Source organism: Achroia grisella, unplaced genomic scaffold (genome assembly GCF_030625045.1).
Source record: "Achroia grisella isolate CSIRO2021 unplaced genomic scaffold, CSIRO_AGI_Agris_v1 utg149, whole genome shotgun sequence".
NCBI lineage: Eukaryota > Metazoa > Arthropoda > Insecta > Lepidoptera > Pyralidae > Achroia > Achroia grisella.
The window spans coordinates 1754048-1773424 of record NW_026712644.1 but is presented as its reverse complement, the minus strand read 5'-3'; the positions used below and the strand labels follow the sequence as shown (position 1 = coordinate 1773424).

The 19377-nt window shown below is 36.1% G+C and overlaps 3 protein-coding genes across 3 annotated transcripts; all 3 read left to right on the top strand.

Annotated features, from left to right (window-relative positions):
- The first annotated feature begins 348 nt into the window (after positions 1-348).
- Positions 349-6917, top strand: LOC131840809 (kinesin-like protein KIF3A). Its single transcript, XM_059189005.1, has 6 exons — positions 349-486; positions 1763-1839; positions 2313-2478; positions 2894-3130; positions 3679-3807; positions 6366-6917. Exons 1-6 carry the CDS (start codon positions 349-351, stop codon positions 6915-6917), a joined length of 1299 nt encoding a protein of 432 aa, XP_059044988.1.
- A 2573-nt stretch (positions 6918-9490) lies between these two features.
- On the top strand, positions 9491-18262 carry LOC131840783 (uncharacterized). The gene is made up of 8 exons (XM_059188982.1): positions 9491-9721; positions 10462-10617; positions 11703-11831; positions 11979-12142; positions 13316-13471; positions 16072-16199; positions 16978-17083; positions 18093-18262. Exons 1-8 carry the CDS (start codon positions 9590-9592, stop codon positions 18232-18234), a joined length of 1113 nt encoding a protein of 370 aa, XP_059044965.1. The 5' UTR covers positions 9491-9589; the 3' UTR covers positions 18235-18262.
- LOC131840770 (ubiquitin-associated domain-containing protein 1) lies at positions 14194-15794 on the top strand. Its single transcript, XM_059188966.1, has one exon. It carries the CDS (start codon positions 14310-14312, stop codon positions 15471-15473), a length of 1164 nt encoding a protein of 387 aa, XP_059044949.1. The 5' UTR covers positions 14194-14309; the 3' UTR covers positions 15474-15794.
- Positions 18263-19377: the final 1115 nt, after the last annotated feature.

Sequence of the window (19377 nt, the reverse complement as noted above, 5' to 3'; positions counted from 1 at the left end):
CAGTACCTACTTTATAATTGATATGTTTTGATTAGTTTTCTATCTAACCTGCGTGGGTGTGTTTGTGCGAATTAGGTGGTAAGATCTAAATTCTTACATTAATTTTAGGTCATGTTTTACACTTCAGAATTAGATTTTTAACCAAAATAATAAATAGGTAGCACTTAATTATTATGAGTTGTTTTTTTGGACCTCGTTAAAATTTTCCCACACTATCCGGACCCCACCTAAAAATTCTTACCGACCACTGTACTATAGGCTCAGCCTAGTTAAAATCTCTACAATAGCAAAGGTAACAAACAGCCAGATAAAGAGATAAATTTCGCATTTACAATATTTATTTACTACATGGAAATCGAGGAAGAATGCGAAAAAGAGGAAATGTCTGAAGAAGAACTGTTGGAGGAGACCCTCACCGAGTCGGAGCTGGACAGCCTGGATCCTGAGGAGAAGAAACTGCGTCGCAAGATGAGACGGGAGGAGAAGGTCAGATATACCTTTGTTTTTAAATATGCGGTCGTATTGCATCGTAGACTAGTGATTTACAATCCCGACTTAAACTAAGTTCAAATTTGGATGACACTAAAAAAATCATCAGGTGAGATTGAGAGTCAAATGCGAATAAACATAAAAAAAAAATTAAGTCCTTATGAAATTGGCGTTTTGTGGTACTGGCCACTTTGATCTCAAATATCTTCTCTTTGGTTAGGAATTCCAATTTCAAATTTATATAGCTATTTAATCTTACATTTGTTCTTCCATCTTTGGTTTTTTCTTTGCGTCACTCAGTTTACAAAATGGAAAACTTAAAATATCGAGTTATTTATGAGTACGAGTTCCGCCGTAATACCAGTGCTGCAGAAACTGCTCGAAGGATTAATGATGTGTATGGCGGTGGTCTCGCAAAAGAAAACACAGTGCGTTTTTGGTTCCAACGTTTTCTTTCTGGAAATTGCGATCTACAGAACAAGCCCCGTAGGCGGCCGGAGTCCAAGGTTGATAATGAAGAATTGAAGGCTATGTGACAATGGATCCATCGCAAACCACGTTTGAGTTAGTTGCAGACTGCTGTGTTAATGACAAAACTGTCTTTATCCACTGGAAGCAAATTGGTGTAATAGCTTACATAACGCCAATTTCATATGTTAAGACTTAATATATTTTTATTGATATTATTTCTTCAAATAAACACTGGTATGTAATAATTTAACTCTAATAAATTAGTGCTATTTAATTTTAAAAATATATTACTACAATTATTTAACAACTTAATGAGCAACACGCAAATTTCTTGCTCGTTCTTCTTGTTACGAGGCAGCTGTCCGTATTAGTGTGGATAAAAAAATATTGTTCAAAAGTGCTTCAATTTAAGTTTACTTGATTATATTTATTAATGATTATTCTATTATCTTCTATTCTATTATCGGTTGAAGGAAACACTGATAATAAATAAAAAATTAATCCGAAAGATGGCGGTAGGCTCGCCTCCGGCTGTGTTGGATTTGATGTAATTAAATTGGCAGACAAGCTGACAGCACTGATGTATTAGAATTTTTGTCTGTTGTCTGTTTGTGCGTTTGTGTGCTCTAATTTCAGAAACTTGGAACCGGTGGCGTACGAGCGTGACTTAATTTCGTGTTTGTTTTCTTCCCATCGTTTTAAAAAAAAACTATTGAAAACTATTACTGGTCCGAATGCCATGGGTACGAAAGTGCGAACTCTTACAATCTTTATTTATTATTATTTATATTTAATATTTTAGGAGGAACTGAGCAAGGAAAAGGCCCACCAGGCACAGAAGGTGCTTGAGGAAAAGAAGGCGGAGCTCCAGAGGACCAAGTGAGTGAATTAACATGCTATCCAATAAATTACGCCACAATTTAAGGGAGTTGGGATTTACAAAGTGTATCCACACGCTTCCACAATCGAGGAGGGCGAAATAGGTCGCCCTAACAACGAGATAGGCCTATCCTATATTTACAGGGCGGGCCAACGCCGTCGGAGTCACGGTAAAGTGCTAACGCGACCTCGCAACTCCGGCAATGGTACATCGTGTGATATTTTAGTAGGTAAGAATGCCAAACTTTTTCTACACGATAAAAAAGTTGAAAGTATAATGCTGGTCATCAAAGAATTAATCTTTTGTACATTTTTATACAATGGCACTTTTGTATTTCTGCAATTTATCTAGTGTCAATGAAAAAACTTTATATTAATGGAGGATAATGGTATGGTTAACCCGCCTACGCTTACGGTTTACGCTGGCGGGATACCAGTAGAGGATGATGAGCATGAGTAAGTCCATTCACCAGGAATCAACTGCAACTGCAACCTCTGAAGTCAAAAGTGTTGGCCGGCGGCGAGTATCTGCTGGATAAAGCGGAGACACAACGGCAGCTGCTGGAACGAGCGTCCCGCGAGAACGAACAGCGGCGGCTGATCGAACTGCAACTGCAGGAAGATTTACACAAGAAGAAGGTATTGTAACGGATTGCTTTTTTTAAATTAAATGAAAACCACCACTGGGCGACCACTAGGGTCGCCCAGTGGTGGTTTTCATTTAATAGACTATTGATATCTAATATTAATCTATTCTCAATTTGACCGCAGACTTTAACAATAAACATAAGAATATATATGCGTGTATGTATTTAAGCGTTTTAATGCATAATTTAAAAAATATTAGCTTTCTTCACTCATTCTCTATGTAAAATATGAGTGTACGAAATTCATACAGTCCGAGAAATTTTCGTAGAAAGGAACAAAATTTTTGCTTCTCGTATATATTATGGATTAGAATGGCAAACAAGCTGACGGCCAGAGACGTGACATTATAAAAATAATAGTAACAAAAAAAATTACAATCAAAGTATCTTTATATGATTTTTTCCAGGCCGAACGTCTAGACTTAGAAGAGCGTTACTCGAGTTTGCAAGAAGAGAACGCAGCCAAAACATGCGAGCTCAAGCAAGCGGTGCAACTGCTGGACTCCGCTAAAGCGGAGCTGGCGGACCAGCAGCGTGAACAGCAACGAGAGATGGAGGGCATCCTAGATGGAATACGAGCTCTACGGAGGGAGATTCAGCTGGCAGATTTGGTCCTCGACTCGTATATACCTAAAGAATATCAGGTATTATAAATAGGTCATTTTGTTTTTATACTTTTGTCGTGAAGGAGGACTACTATCCGAAGGGAGTGGTGTATCAGCGCTACCCTGGCTGATTGTTGTCTCGACAGTGCCGTGTCCACAGACGATTTATATTATTATTATATATATATATATATCTGTCATACTCGTGAACGGGTATGCTTGTAGGGTCTGGTCTGTTCGGGTTATTTGTTTTGGACAAAATTGCAATAGCATATGATGATAATAGTCACTATTCTCCCAAATTTGAATTTTAAAATGAATCTGTTTTATTGTAAATATCTACAACCTTATTTGAAAAGAATACGAGCCGAGTTTCTTGTCAGTTCTTTTCATCTCGTAAGCATTCGAAACTGATGGTACTCGTAGATTTGACATATCATAAGAGTCTGTAATAGACCTACATGAATAAAGATATTATTTGTATGTTAGTTCATAAGATATTTGTAATACACGGGACATTAGTAGCCTGAAATAAATAAATAATAAAATAAGCATACGGCTCATATCTATAACACATGTAAATACAGGCGTTGATCGAGCAGTACGTGCACTGGAACGAGCAGTTGGGCGAGTGGCAAGTCAAGTGCGTCGCCTACACCGGAAACAACATGGCGCCGCACCAACACCACCAGCAACACTCCCAACAACACAATCACGTGAGTACACGTCCATAAACACAAATATTTTTTTTTACCTGAAAAATGGATTACAGTATTTTAAAAATTACAATTTATGTATCACACTATTCAATCATCACCCCGACCACACTTTTACACACACACACACGACACCGTCCTCGCCGGCGAAGACGACGACCTCAAACACACAATATCGCGCGTTCAACCGGGCAACTGCGCGCGCCCGGGCGCTCCACACCGGCGATCCCGGGCGCCCCTCCGATCGATCCCCCGTCCAATTCAAACGGGGATCGAAATTACGACGGCCTGTGTCGAGGTTCGAACCCCTAGTGGTGCCCTCAGACTAAAGTCGTATCCGTCAGGCAGGAGTTGGCCTTCAGCCGCTCCATAAGTCCTTCCGCAGGGTTTGGAGTGTCATCTGCACTCGCCCCCTACGTTAGGTGAAGCTGTAAAGACCAGCTGCGGCCACAACAGCATTAGAGGAGTCCGAAAAAAATACTATTCAATCAGAATCTGGTATACAAAATTAAGTGTTACATATACAAGAGTATACATATTCATCAGCTTCATTTTTATTTTCTTTTATTTTCATTATTAAATTTCTGGCCGAAATACTTTAATTACTTCATGAATTAAAGTGTTCATCAACAGAATAAAAACACTTATTGATCAGCAATCTTTTTAACTTCATACCTACTCTATATCCCCCTCCGATCGATCCCCGTAAAAATCATATAGTAATATGGATCCCATCAAAAACATAAATGTGATGATAGCCGAGTTTAATATTATGATATATGCCTTGATTGTTGACTTCTACGACAAAAGAGGTGAGATCTAAATGGGTGCCAAGTTCAATGGTCTGTCCTGAAATGTATTTATAACAATATAAAATATCATTTCTTCTTATAACTTAGGATAATATACTGTAGCCTAAGGTCTGACTTGCCAGTTCTCATATACCAATTATTACTTTCGATTGCTAGTTACTACTAATAATAAAATAGGAACCGACAAGTAACATGTTTAGAACTTGCGAAGGCTACAGTATATTTCGTATATGAAAACTGGCCAAGTTAGACCTTAGGCTACAGTATATTATCCTAAGTTATAAGAAGAAATGATATTTTATATTGTTATAAATACATTTCAGGACAGACCATTGAACTTGGCACCCATTTAGATCTCACCTCTTTTGTCGTAGAAGTCAACAATCAAGGCATATATCATAATATTAAACTCGGCTATCATTTCACATTTATGTTTTTGATGGGATATCATTACTTTTTGTACACAAATTATACGAGGTACTTATTTATAACTAAATTAATACCAAATAATTTTTGATAAACTACTGTATTTTCGTATGATTTCGGGGTATATGATATTTCGACTATACTCTTAGTTATAAGTACGAGTATATTTTAGACAGAATCTAAATTATAGCAACTTGTGTTTACCGCTCAATGCAATATTTGAAGTTTGCTAGTTATCCACACTGATGTGAAGGGGTTAACGTAAATTGGTAAAGATCGACGTTTTCATACAATATTACTTTCCGTCCAGTACAAGATGATCTCTGGTAGCCAGTGATGGATCAAAGTTAATTGGTAGCTATCGACGTTTTCATACAATATTACTTTCAGTCCAGTACAAGATGAGCTATTTTTGCCAGGGATCAATGTTCATTGGTGGCTATCGACGTTTTCATAGAATTTTAGTATTCGTCCAATATAAGTTGAAATAGAATCAATTAAAGTGAAAAATTATAATAAAATGATAACAATTTACCAGTTTACTTTATATTCGCCTAATTACCTATCTGCATGCCAAATTTGAACTTCCTAGGTCATCTGGAAGTGGGTTATAATTTTGATCTATAGTTGATCAGTGATAAAAATGACGATATTTGGACGTTAATATCTAAATAAATATATGAACCAAATTTGACAGGTTTATGTGAAAGAGTTTTTGAGTTATGAGGGGATCAAAAGTTACTCCAAATGGTTCGTGTAAATATACACACGGTGCTGATCGCCAATTCTCTTACTTGAAACTCGGCTTGACACGCTACCGCGTATCTAGATATTCAAATTATTGGGTCTTGAATTTCATTGTGCGTTTTTAAAATTGTGTTTCGTTAACAATTTCCCTGTGATTTCTTCTTAAATACTATCATTTAAGATTCTAAAGTGAATAGTTTTATTTTTATTATAAATATTATCAGGCGTAAGAATTTTAGATAGGCTAAAGTGGGGTAGATCCAGGTCCAGATACACTGGACCAGATGGTGCTGTACGAAATGTACATGTTTTTTATATCAAATTATTGTAACGCTGTTGGCCTCAGCTAGCATTTAAAGCTTCACCTAACGATAATTCACAAGTGCAGACGGCGCGACAGGTCAAACCCGGGGAAGGACTTACAGAGCGACTGAAGGTCAATTTCTGCCTGACCGACACGACCGTAGTCTGAGAGCCCTCTAGGGGAACAGAACCTCGGTTCAGGCCCTCGTAATTTTGAGGGAGAATTAATTGTAATGGTCATTTTTGTTATATTTTTATATCAATTTGCAGATGGAGCCGCCGGATTTGTCTGATGGGTATCTGTCGTACAGTCGAGTGAACACGCGGCCCGGTACTCTACTAGCTCGCCCACAGACTTCGTCTGTGCCTGGCACGCGACTAGCTCGCCCCAAGACTTCGTCTGTACCTGGTACTCGACTAGCTCGCCCCCAGATTTCATCCGTGCCCGACACTCGACTAGTTCGCCACCAGACTTCGTCCGTGCCTGACACTCTACTAGCTCGCCCCCAGACTTCGTCCGTGCCCGACACTCCACAAGCTCGCCCCCAGACTTCGTCCGTGCCCGACACTCCACAAGCTCGCCCCCAGACTTCGTCCGTGCCCGACACGCGACTAGCTCGCCCCCAGACTTCATGCGTGCCCGGTACTCGACTAGCTCGCCTCCAGACTTCGTCCACACCGCGCTTTTTTGTTTTGTTTTTTATTTCTCTCTTTATTGTTTTTTTGGGATTTTTGTACACAAAATGTGACGACGACAATCCTATCGTACCTATGTTAAATTACAAAAATAAACTAAAAATCAACTTAAATGACTTAAACTAATATGATACCTAGATCTAGAACAACAACTTGGATGCATCGGAAGCTGGTTCTCTCGATTTATCATGGAATACTCTTATGAGCGCCCGGGCGCACGCAGGTGATCAAACTTTCTTTATTGCAATAGATCCTGGAGTATGCCTATTGGGGAATCCACCAAAAATAAATGCGCCAAGTACATTAACTCTTAGGTGGTGAGAAAATGTGTGCATATTATGATGAATATGAATTTTTCAACTTTTAAAATCGCGGTATCTCACGAATGGTGATTTTTCGTACGAATCAACAAACAAGTAGAAGTAGTACACGAACAAGTAGTAGGACAATTTTTGTAGAGAATTGTATGATCTACAACTTTTGTCTAACCTATTTTGACGATAATATTTTCGGTTTCAGAGAAAAATGGAAAAAAACCTTTGACAAAAAAATTTGCAGATGTAGAATGGAAGGGAATTTTTGACATTTTATTTGTAATGGTTTATTTAACATCTATACCAATTTTCAGCTCTATGCGAATTTTGGTTAACTTAAATGTCTATTTTGACTGGACCATAGGTCCTAAAATACGTAATTGGCGTTTTTTAAGGTACTCCCTTACAAAATAGATTAATTAACCTAAAATAGATTTTTTCAAAATATAATATATTTATTTAATCAAAGTATGTACCATTGCTATTTATGCACTTATCTCATAGGTAGTTCATTGAAACCTTTACTAAAAAAACCATTTCGGTCGGCAATCAATAAAATCTTAGGCTTATCAATAAAAAGGCAAGTGGGAGTGGGAGTTTAATATTTTCCCTAGCAAGAAGTTTACCATATTTTGAAAAAAAAATGGCGGAACTCGTGACATTTAAATAACGCGATATTTTAAGTATTTTGTAAACTGAGTGACGCAAAGAAAAAACCAAAGATAGAAAAAACATATGGATTATGGTTTTCAAGAAACAAATGCATGATTAAATAGCTGTATAAATTTGAAATTGGAATTCCTAACCAAAGAGGAGATATTTGAGATCAAAGTGGCCAGTACGACAAAACGCAAATGTCATATGTAAGAATAGAATAGAATAGAAAATCATTTATTCAAATAAACTTAATTTAAGCACTTTTGAATAGTCAAAGTGTTAGGTCCTTACACTTATTTATCCTATCCTTACACATATTATATTGAGGCTTTTATATGATCAGTATTTATTTTATTTTATTATTATACTACTTTATTTTTAATAGTGCAATATGTTTGAAATAAATACCTTTATACACATAATTCGTGGTATTATTTAAAACTGTTTGATTTGAAGTAATTATTTCGTAGCCTAACAGATGGAAAGTGTCGTCATATAATAACCAGAGATATTTCTGTACAGACATACAAATCTTGATAAAATGTGAATGTGAATCGCAAAAAATCACAATATTGGGACGAACGAGATAAGGTGAGATCTACCCATGTAGGTATTTTTATTAGGAGATAATGGAGTGGTGCGCTAACGGCTTACGCTGGCAGGGCACCATTGGGGGATAAGACGAACACGAGGTTAGGTCAATTCTAGGGGAAACCGCGTGGAAGTCAATCTGACATGGTACATTTCTAGTTTCAGTCTCCATTAGTAACAATCCCCCTCCCCCTACTGCCAAGCAACATATGGAAGCTGTTTTTCTGTGGTAAGGTGTAGATTAAGCGCGATCTGTAATCCTTGACGTCTTAGTCTTCTCGAATGGCAAACCATGAGTGGTATTACGGGTGTCGCAGGATAACGATGTCCCTATTCCTATATATAATAAAGTACTCTGTGTTCCTAATGCTGTACAAATTATTTGTACCTTTATAATTTTTGTTAACTATCCGTGCGAAACTGGGCCGCTAGTAATGGATAAAGTCATGAAAAATACTTAATCGATGTACAAAATTCTTTCGCCTGGATAAATATATCCTACGCTACACTATGTTAGGTTCATTGGAAAAAGTCTTTTCTAGAAATAAACTTAGTCTCTGGTATTCTTTTTTTACTGTGTTTTCTGAATGTAATGAAGAATATATAATCAATACAGAAATACGTGAAGCAAATAATTAGTACCTATCCGTTTTTATGAACATTGCGCCGATGGAGGAGTATGAAATTTTTTCACAATTTTTCGCACATTTATAGTTTATGTAGAGAAAATGTGCAAACTGCTAATATTTTTATAAAATTATGCATGAAAAATACATTATAGATAACAATAAAAAAAAAATACACAGTGTGTGAAATAAAAAAATTCAATTTTTTTTGCGTTGTGGCCCTTTGGTATTTAAACAGCGATATATTATTTTCTTTATTGTTAAAGTCTGTGCTCAAATTACATACAGAATAGTTTAATATTGTTTGTCTTTAATATTATAGTCTTACTGAATGTTAAATTAATTATAATCTAATTACGACCACTAGAATATCTAAATGTATTATCAGCAAGTAGCTTGAGTTGTATTTTAGTAATGAAAAGTGCAGTGCGAAAACAAGGTTTTTACAAATTTTTTTTATTGTCTTTATAATAAACCATGTCATAATGTTCCTACAACAAAATCAGCCGTATAGATTTTCGAAAACTAATTTTATACACAATAGTTTTTATGGCTTTATATAAATTTTAGTACCTAATTAAATTACTTTTCTTTGATTATTTTTGAAAATATGACACTAATAGGCGCAATTTTGAAGAAAGCCAAGTCCAAAGAATGTGTATCGAAGAAATATTCTTCTCCGCCTCCAGAACTTGAAGAAGCAGTGCTAATGAAGAAAAAGAAGAAAGTATTAGTGGATAAGGTTTGTGTTTTTTATTTTAAAATATATACTAAAATTTTTAAATGATATTAATCTCGAATTCGATGCCTGTCCGTCAGTTTTTCTTTTGTATGCATTCATAATGCATACAAAAGAAAAACTAAATGACGAGATTAGACTGCCCCAGTGGTCTAGCGGTGCAGCAAACCGCTTTACTTCCGATATTCGCGGGTTCGATTCCTCGCTCGGTGCAAACATTTGTATTAATAAGTTGCATTTGTCTGGCTGTTTTCTATGTATAATATGTATGTATTTGCAAAAAATATTTAAGTAGCTATAACGCAAGTTCCGCTTAGCTTGGAACTCGACGGCGCTGTGTGAATTGTCCAGAGTTATTATTATTATAGTGCACCTGCCTTTGCTAACGGTATACACTGGCGGAGCATCAGTAAAATATAGTAAGAAGATCATGAAATTAGGCCAGTTAGCCCGTCGTGGCAACTCCATCAGGACTTTTCAGGCAAATGTTTCCAGGGCAAAATCGAGTGGAAGTCAATCGCGCGAGGAATCACTGTCTAACAGCGATACTACTTACTGATTGTCACTATTGAGGATTAAGATGTCATGCCTCGTATCTTGTAATTTCACTGCCTTAACACCTTACACCTAAAAGTTGTCAAATCGAAACGTCGAGAGAAAATTCCTTTATTTTCTATAAACTAATTCGTGTTAAGACCCGACTAAATCTAAACCAATTTGACTTTGAATTTGGGAGTTTTCAGTTTGCTCACGTGAGGGCGGTAGTGGACTCGACCCCCCCGCGGTACTCCCCCGCTCTGATGATGCGTGCACTACCACATTATCATCACCAGCTCCTGCAGATCTACCGACAGAACATACAGCTGCTTATAGCCATCAAGAGAACCCACTTCACGAGGGTCTGTCACCAACAAATCAATACTAATATCTTTACAGGATTGATGGCCTTGATGGTCTAGCGGTTTAGCACACTAGCTTTCCGTCGGATGCAGGTTCGATTCATCACACGGTGCAAACACTTGTAATCATGAGTATGATTGTTTGTATTAGTCTGGGTGTTTTCTATCTGTTTATTTAAAAAATATCTATTTCATTATTTATATCAGTCGTCTAATACCTATAATAAAAGTTTTGCTTAGCTTAGTCACAACTAGATGGCGCTGTGTGAATTGTCCTTGGTTATTATTATATTAATACGTGAAGCAAAAATTTTGAACCCCTTTTTACGAAATTTGCGCGGACAGAAGAGTATGAAATTTCACACATTTATAGTTTATAAAAGAACGAGTGAGTGAACGATACTAATATTTTATTAAAATTATATTTAATATATATATTAAATCAATTAGGAAAACATTACAAAAACATGCTAGTGTGACCATGTACTTGAGACACACGCATATAGGTACACGCTTTTATTTATTGTTAAAATCTTTGGTCTAATTGAGAATGGATTAATATTGTTTGTCTTTAATAGTAGTCTCTGACAATAGAAGCTTAATAATGTTCAAACTTATAATTTAAATCAATCGTTGAATTTCGACCATTGAGCGACCACTAGTTACTAGATATTACAGTCCGGTTGCTCAGAGTTTGCGTTTCGGACAGGTCGGGATCGAATGGGCGATGTAACTTTGAATTGACGTACAATCTAAATTTAAAATATCTTTTATTAGCTTTATTAACGAGTGATAACATTAAAAATTTAATAATATTCCAACTTAGAATAAACGAATTAATTTTGGGCTATTCTAAATTTTAAAAGGTTTTAAAAATTAAACCGCATCAATCTGTGCTGTTTCAAGGTTATGTCAACTGTTTGTTTTTTTAGTGATGTGACCAAATAACCTTGAAACAGTGCAGTTATGTGGTTTGACTTTTAAAAACTATGTACGTACGTCAGTTCAAAGTTCCATCGGCCATTCGATCTCGACCTGTCAGAAACGCAAACCCTGTGCGGCCAGACTTTATACATATGTGACAGGGTAAAGTGGACTGTCGTTGGAATGAACCACCGTGCGCGGCCACCAACCAGAACTATAAAAATCGAGTGCAGTTTCTAAATCGTGTGCAAACTGAAAATCAAAATATATACAAGCGAATTGTTAATGCTGTAAGTACATTACAAATTCAGTAACGAATAATGAATAAATGATGATAAAATTAATATAAAAAATGAGTTTAGGTTTATTTAATTGTACTTGTTTCAAATTCTATTTGCCCTTTTGTGTGTGTGAAAGATGAAAATATTCATCTTCAGGAGGCTCGAGTGTCCAGTACAGCATCATTACGCAGAGAGTGGGGTCGGAACCGTCGTCAGATCTTGCGTCGAGCACAGGCGCCGTTTGTGTTGTTCCCGCCTGTACCACAGCAGATTATAGAGGATGCTGTATTTATAGCACCGACAGGCATAAAACGACCACGGTAGAAATATTTTTGTTCTGTAAAAGTACCTGTAATAAAACTATTAGGAAAGCCTAGCGCGGTGTAACATTGAATATTAAAAAAACATATATCACTACTAGGTATAATTTGATGGTCTGGATAATCTAGCAGTTTCAGCACACCACCTTACTGCCCCTCCGATCGATGCTCCGTCCAATTCACATAGGGATCGAAGCTGTAAATAAAAAGCCAGCTGCGACAAACAACACTAGTCGTCCAAAAAAAAGCGCCATCCGATGGTTGCGGGTTCGCATGTATGTAGAGTGGGAGAATGCAAACAAGGTGTAGTGTCCGGGCCGTCCGTGACACCTGTGAATAAAATACAATTTCAAAATCAAATAGCCTTTTATATTTCTAAAAAAAATACACCATTTTAATTGTTTTACAAAACCCCCATTTACTGGTTCTTCCATAGCTATCCTTTATTTTTACCATAGACAAATTACTTGTCTATTGTAATATAGACAAACCTATACAATATTTTTAATATACATCACAAGGATTGAAAGATGGTGTAATGGAATATGGTGGAAATGAAATAGAAGGTGAAATAGATGGTGTGAAAGAGAGCAAATGATGCAATACGGGAATAAGGTGAGGTGCGGAGAGAGAAGCAAGAGTTGCGACATTAGTAGTTAAGCATAGAGAAAGTAAGATGTTTTTCATAATAAGTCTTTAAACTACTCTTTAATTAATAGATTTTAGTATTATAAAATATATACCTTATTACTCTAATTTATATTCTTTGTAATCTATAGATAAAAGGTTATGTAGTTAGTTTATATGCGGTCGAAGTGAGAGCGAGAGGTATATCAGCAAAATGTCTATAAAAAATCTTGGCTTATTTAAAACTACAGTGGATTCTATACTAGAATGCGTATCTAAAGCTTCACTCACAGGCTCCTACCAGATTTGTCTGGACAGGGAGAGAAACACAAGCAGTGAACATGAGTGTTGTCGTCAGGATCCCTTCAATCTACACCCGGGCCACAATTCCGGGAATCGCTTGGAGTTTCGGTCATGCATACAGCATCTATAGTGTGCCTCACTGTAGATCCTGTACATGCAAGGTAAATACATGGAATGATAAGAAGTTTGTCTCTACTTCTGGTGCGATAAATAGTTAATATTTAAAATAAATACTTCTCTCAGGGTTTATTTATCGCTGCGCATGCGCAACTATGCTGCTCTCGGTGAACTGACCGTTGAACTCTTCACGGAGGTGTGCCCCCGCACGTGTGAGCTATTCCTCACTCTGCTGCACGGGGATGGACTCGGCCACGGCTACGTAGGCACCTGCTTCTTCAGGTCAGTCGTTGCTATAGTTAATTCTGACTGATATTGTTTTTGTTGCCTTTTGACGGCCTCAGTGGTCTAAAAATCTAAAAAAATGATTTATTTTATTGTAGATTTATATCGCTAGCAATTTTTTTATTTTTATCATTATAGAAGATAAGATTAGGAATAAGGTATGATGGAACTGACTGGCTCATATTATGGTAAGAATTCGTAATAATTTAAAACTTAAAAAATATATATTATTTATGATTGCTTGCATCTTATATTTTAGACTGTTGATTGAATTGTATGGAATTCTGTATCGTCATTTTTTAAGCTAAAACGAAGAAACTTTTTCATTTGGCTTTTATTGGGTTAGGTCATCAAAATCATCAAATATTTTTTTATTATTTGGTTAAGGTCACTATGTTACGCGGACGAAGTCGTGGGTATATATCTATTATTGTAGAATTTGGTTATTTAATAGGCTGCAATCTAGCGAATTTTGCATTTGTTATTTCAATACAAATTAATATTGAATACTTGTGCCACTATGTTCTCCATATACAAACTAATATAAGGGAATGAAACTGGATGTTCTTTATTAGTAAGGACAGTAGTAAAAATATGTAATTTGAGTCAACTGTAAGGAAACTATACACCAAAAATTCAAGTTATAAGGTTGTATTTAAATATTTGTGTAGACAAATAAATTATTACAAAACCTTATTTAAATACTCCTTGAACTAAAATACAAATACATACCTATGTCAATGAAATGTCACAAAACTATGATTAAACAAATTGTTTGCTTAGCTACATTTTATAACTTTTTTTAATTGTAACTGTTTCTATATACAATCCGAGAATGCTAGTCTCAGATTCTGGCTTCAACCACAGCAACGAAATATTAATCAAAGTCATCAGTCCTGAAGGTCAGACATTCACTGCTTACTTCTCTGAAGACACTCTTATCGAGGAAGTGAAGAATCGGGCCTTAGATTACTTCTACCCTAATGGAGAAAACGGGTCTGGCAGATTCAAGGTCGTGCGTGTTTTCGACACGTCAACGTTACACGATTTTCTTACACTGTTACAAGAACAAGTGATGATGCAGGAAGAGTTCCTATTGGTCGAGAGAAGGATCCCTGAAGCTGGCACTTTGTGGGATCTTGGAAATGTCAGAGCTCCTCAACATGGGACCATAGCTGCTGCTACCGCATCTCTCCCACCACCGGAAAACACCATGCGTCAACCGAATCTCCAATCTTTATTGTCAACCAACGAATTATCTCACGAACTACGGAAAATTCTCATATCGTTAATAGAAGCTGGGGCTCGTCTAGCGGCCGCTGGGAGGAACTATGAGATGTCCTTAGCTCAACTATCAGCAGCATTAGACGAACCGCAGCGACCTCATCAAACCGTCATCCAAGTAATAACGCCCGAGGAAATCGCTTCCAAACTACACATTGTAGAAGAAACTCCTTCAGAAACGGTGTCATCCAAAACGAAATCTGATGGTCAAGAATTATACAAACGGGCAGGGCATTTACAGAGGTTTCTAGAGAAGTTTCGAGTATGGCGATCGAAGATATCTGATCCTCCTAATTCAGAAGCTGTGACTACGCTCAAAGATTTAGGTTTCTCCGTCGACGAGGCTGATAAAGCATTACGTTACACTGGTTGTAATGTACCTGCTGCTGCCTCATGGTTGATTGGGGAACGTGGTTCCAGCATTTTCGAGCTAATCAACGGCTTACCGGATGGCTTAATATTACAAACATTGCTCAAACAGCCTCAGATTCAGCGTGGTTTGTTAAACACGAGGATGCTTATGGCATTCATTGCTATGGTTGGACAAACCGGAAGCGCTTCTCTCTGGCTCAATTCTCCTCACGGAAGTCCCCTTCTCTCCCAGATATCGAGAACATATCACTCGGAGAAGTATTGCCTGGCTGTTAATCAGTTTTCAGAGAGAAGACAGGAGAATTCTTCGTCATCGCCTTCTACCTCTAGGCAGAGGAATTGATTTTTATATTATTTTGTGAAATTGTATGATTTTTTTAATACTTTCAAATAAATCGAGTTCAAGCAGTTAGTTGTTTAATAATAAATAATTAGAATGGCTTCTTAAATATATTTTTAAATAGTTAAGTGTCTCTGAGAAATATTTCTCATTTTTAATCCTTTCCATTTTAGCAGAATATTTTTATTAGCTAAGTTACCGCGATACTCAAACACACAAAAAAAATATATATCCATGTAAAAGGAGTTGACCACCGTCCTATTTTCTCAGGATATATCCTAGTTTTTGTATCCTATTGACGTCCTGAATAGTTTCTAAACTACGTCCTGGTTTTTATTTTTTAATTGATTATTCTGTTTTTTATAATATTCATTAATGTAATATCAATTTATTCAAATATATGATTGTTTTAATAACTTGAAATTCATTTCACCTATTTTCCTAATTTTAGTTAAACAGGATTTACCTAAATGTCGTTTAACTAAAGTTAGTAATGAGTTTTATGGTAATTGCGTAAGGTTTTACAAGAAACTACCAGTCTGTTTTAAATCTGCCTGAAAAAAGATTTAGAACAGAAAAAGAAATAATTCTTATTGTACAGGAAAGTTCCGAATCTCTACTGGAGAGGTGGTGACGTGATCTGCAACAACGGATATGGCTGCTACGCGCAGCGCGGCCGCACAATGCCTGTTGGCGCTGAAAATTATCATTTCCCACACTCTATGCCAGGTATATACTGAATGATTTTCTTTACAACGCCTTCACCGTTATCATCATCATCGCCATATATAATAAAATATCACAATTAATTCGAGAGATGCCATTAAATAAATTTAAATAAGAACTAAACCAATGGTTCGCAAAAAAATGCTGTTACTCTTTGCGAGAATTGGCTTAACATTTAATATTATGTAATTTAATTTTAAACGATTACAAATTATAATTTCCTTTTTCCTGAATATGAAATTAAAAAAAAACAAAAATCATTTATTCATGTAGGACTTTTTAGCCGGTTATGAACGTTAAGTTTTTTATATTATATTTTATTCCCTACCAAGGCGAACATTTGTACCTAACACTGTAAATGTATATTCACTCCCTTTCTTGCCCTATCATCTTTCATACAGTCCATTCATCTTTCTTTCAGCTTTTCTCGGCCCTTACCATCCACGTTCGTATTCGTCTTCAAAATTACTTAGAAACCTCTCAAATTTAATATTTTTTCCCACATTTTTCATTGCTGCTCTGCCCCTATTAGTCGTAGCGTAATGTTATTTATAGCCTATAGAACTCGGCGATAATATACCTTATATAAGCTATTGTTAAAGTCGACATTGCAGCAATGGTGGTCGCTAATTGTGTTGAAAATGCATTTTGATTTTTATTATTTGTATACCTTCGATATATTTAAAATCTATTCAGTAGTATTTGCGTGAAAGAGTAACAAATATTCATCTGACACTGACAAACTTCCGGATTAATTAAAACTTATATGTTTATATTACAGGTCTACTATCAATGCGAGTTACTCGCGACGACGAGGTGTGCGGTGTCTTCAGCATTACCTTCAAGCCACTGCCACAGTTTGATCTGAAAAACGTCGTCTTTGGCAGTTTGTATACTTACTCGCTTAGTTATTGTCATTAGGTCTATTTTTAATACAGGATGACATAATTGTGACCTTTTTAAAATTTGAAAAGTATAATGTTTTTTTTAATTTAATACTTTTTAAGAAAAGTATTGTTTTTTTTAAATACTGGCTAACTTTAGGAGCAAGCACAATATATAAATTACTAGCTGGATAAAATAATAATTTGCTTTAATAGACTATTTTGTAAATCACGTGCATTTTCTATTTAAATACGTTTTGTAAACTAGGTTGTTTGCACATCTCTGCATGGTGATGGAATGCTGCAGTAATAAGTGTGATAATAAAGCTGAAGGCCACCAGAGTATGATTGTATCGGTCTGGTTGTATTCTATGTATATTATTCTTAAGGTTGATAATGGTATGGTGCACCTGCTTCCGCTAATGGTTTACGCTGGCTGGTCACCACCAGTGAAGGATGATAAAATGAGGATGTAGTCTGGTCACAAATTCACCGGGAATTTATTATGATGGTTTCCAGGGGAAACCGTCCACGGTTCCCCTGGACACATTACAAATCCCCTTCCCTCCTATATGTAGGTATGTTATGTTTGTGTTAACAAAAACTGTATTTAAATATTTGTATCCGTTGTTTAATACAAATAGCACAAGCTCTGTTAAGCTTGGCACAAGATGACGCTGTGTGAATTGTCAGGGATATTACATATTATGTATATAAATAAATAAATTTAAGTGTCAGTATTTTCATCTATTAGTTAACAACTTTTAACTAAATGCATATAAAAGTATATATGGTATTACATCAATCAAATATTGAAACTTTAGTTGGTATGCTCTTGCTAATCTTTGGAACGGCTGGATTGATTTTGACAAGACTTTCACTCACAGATAGCTAATGTTGTAACTTAGGCTACTATAATTTTAGAAATTTTCTTTTTTTAATTTAAAGAATAAAGTTTAATTCTACTTAATCGAAGTCGCGAGTAACACCTAATTATTTGTATATATTTTCAGATAATACGCCCATGTAATGTGTATGAGGCAATACGAGAGTTAGGTTCACCGCTCAGTGTTCAACCGGTCATCGAGTTGACAGCAGCGCGGCGTCGCGTCGGCCGTCGATGGGTGTACGGACAACCTAATACTAGAATATGACTCGAATTTGAACCTAATTTTTAAAATGTATATATGTTATTTTTTCTAATATAAAATTTAATAAATATTATTTGTATCAACTGATTTTTTTATACTACGACGTTGACAAATAAGCTATACGGCTCATCTGATGGTAAACGGTTAGTTGCTTATCACGTTAAACATGTAGGTCACCCGTGATCTCACTTTAGAGATGTGTTGAGCACCGGCGCGTGATTTTTCCATACATTTGTAGTACTAGAATGACCAGAGCGGCGCTCAACAACAATACTCTCTCATGACCTCGCAGAGCACGCGAATAGAAAATGTCATTTTTATAATGGCGTTTAAAGTGTTATGGATGTCTGAAACACCAGGGGTGTTATCTGAATGTTGCTGATTCTTACGAAACCTTAATATACTCTTCTTAAAAAACCCCATGCTGTAGTTACGCGAGTAAACCTCGCTGTAGTCTCTAGTAAAACTTTGACAGGTAGTTCATTCTACAATTCAAGTGTAAGCGGGAGGTTACTATAGTTTTTCTGTTTTGTTACATAAAAAAAAATACATACAGAAAATATTAAATACACAATCAACTCGTTGAGCAACTAAACGAGAGTAAATCAGTCCTAGTGATTAGAGCAGACCCGCTCTGTCCACAATTATCTCGTTATTAACTCAATTTCTTGCCACATCATCTTTCACACAGTCCATCCATCTCTATTTAGGCCTTCCTCTGCTCTTATAACCATCCACATTCATGTATAAAACTTTCTTTAAAATATTCTCTACGTTCCTACGTGTTTTCGGACTACTCTAATGCTGTTGCCGCAGCTGGTCTTTACAGCTTCACCAGACGATAGGGGGCGAGTGCAGATGACACTCTAAATCAAAATACTATAGTTTAATATAATGAATTATAAAGTATATCTTAGGGCAAATATACAGTATAATAAACATCACATTATGTTCGCAAAAAAATATATTTATCAAATATTACAATATTTCGTATACACTTATAATAAAAAAAACGCATGAAGCAGAATCGAGACCTAGAATTTGAGTTGACTTCGAAGGTTTAGCTTACAACGCCTTGGGTACTCTTCCGATGGTCACAAGTTCGATTCCTCGCACGATACAAAAATTCACGAATATTTTTGCTTG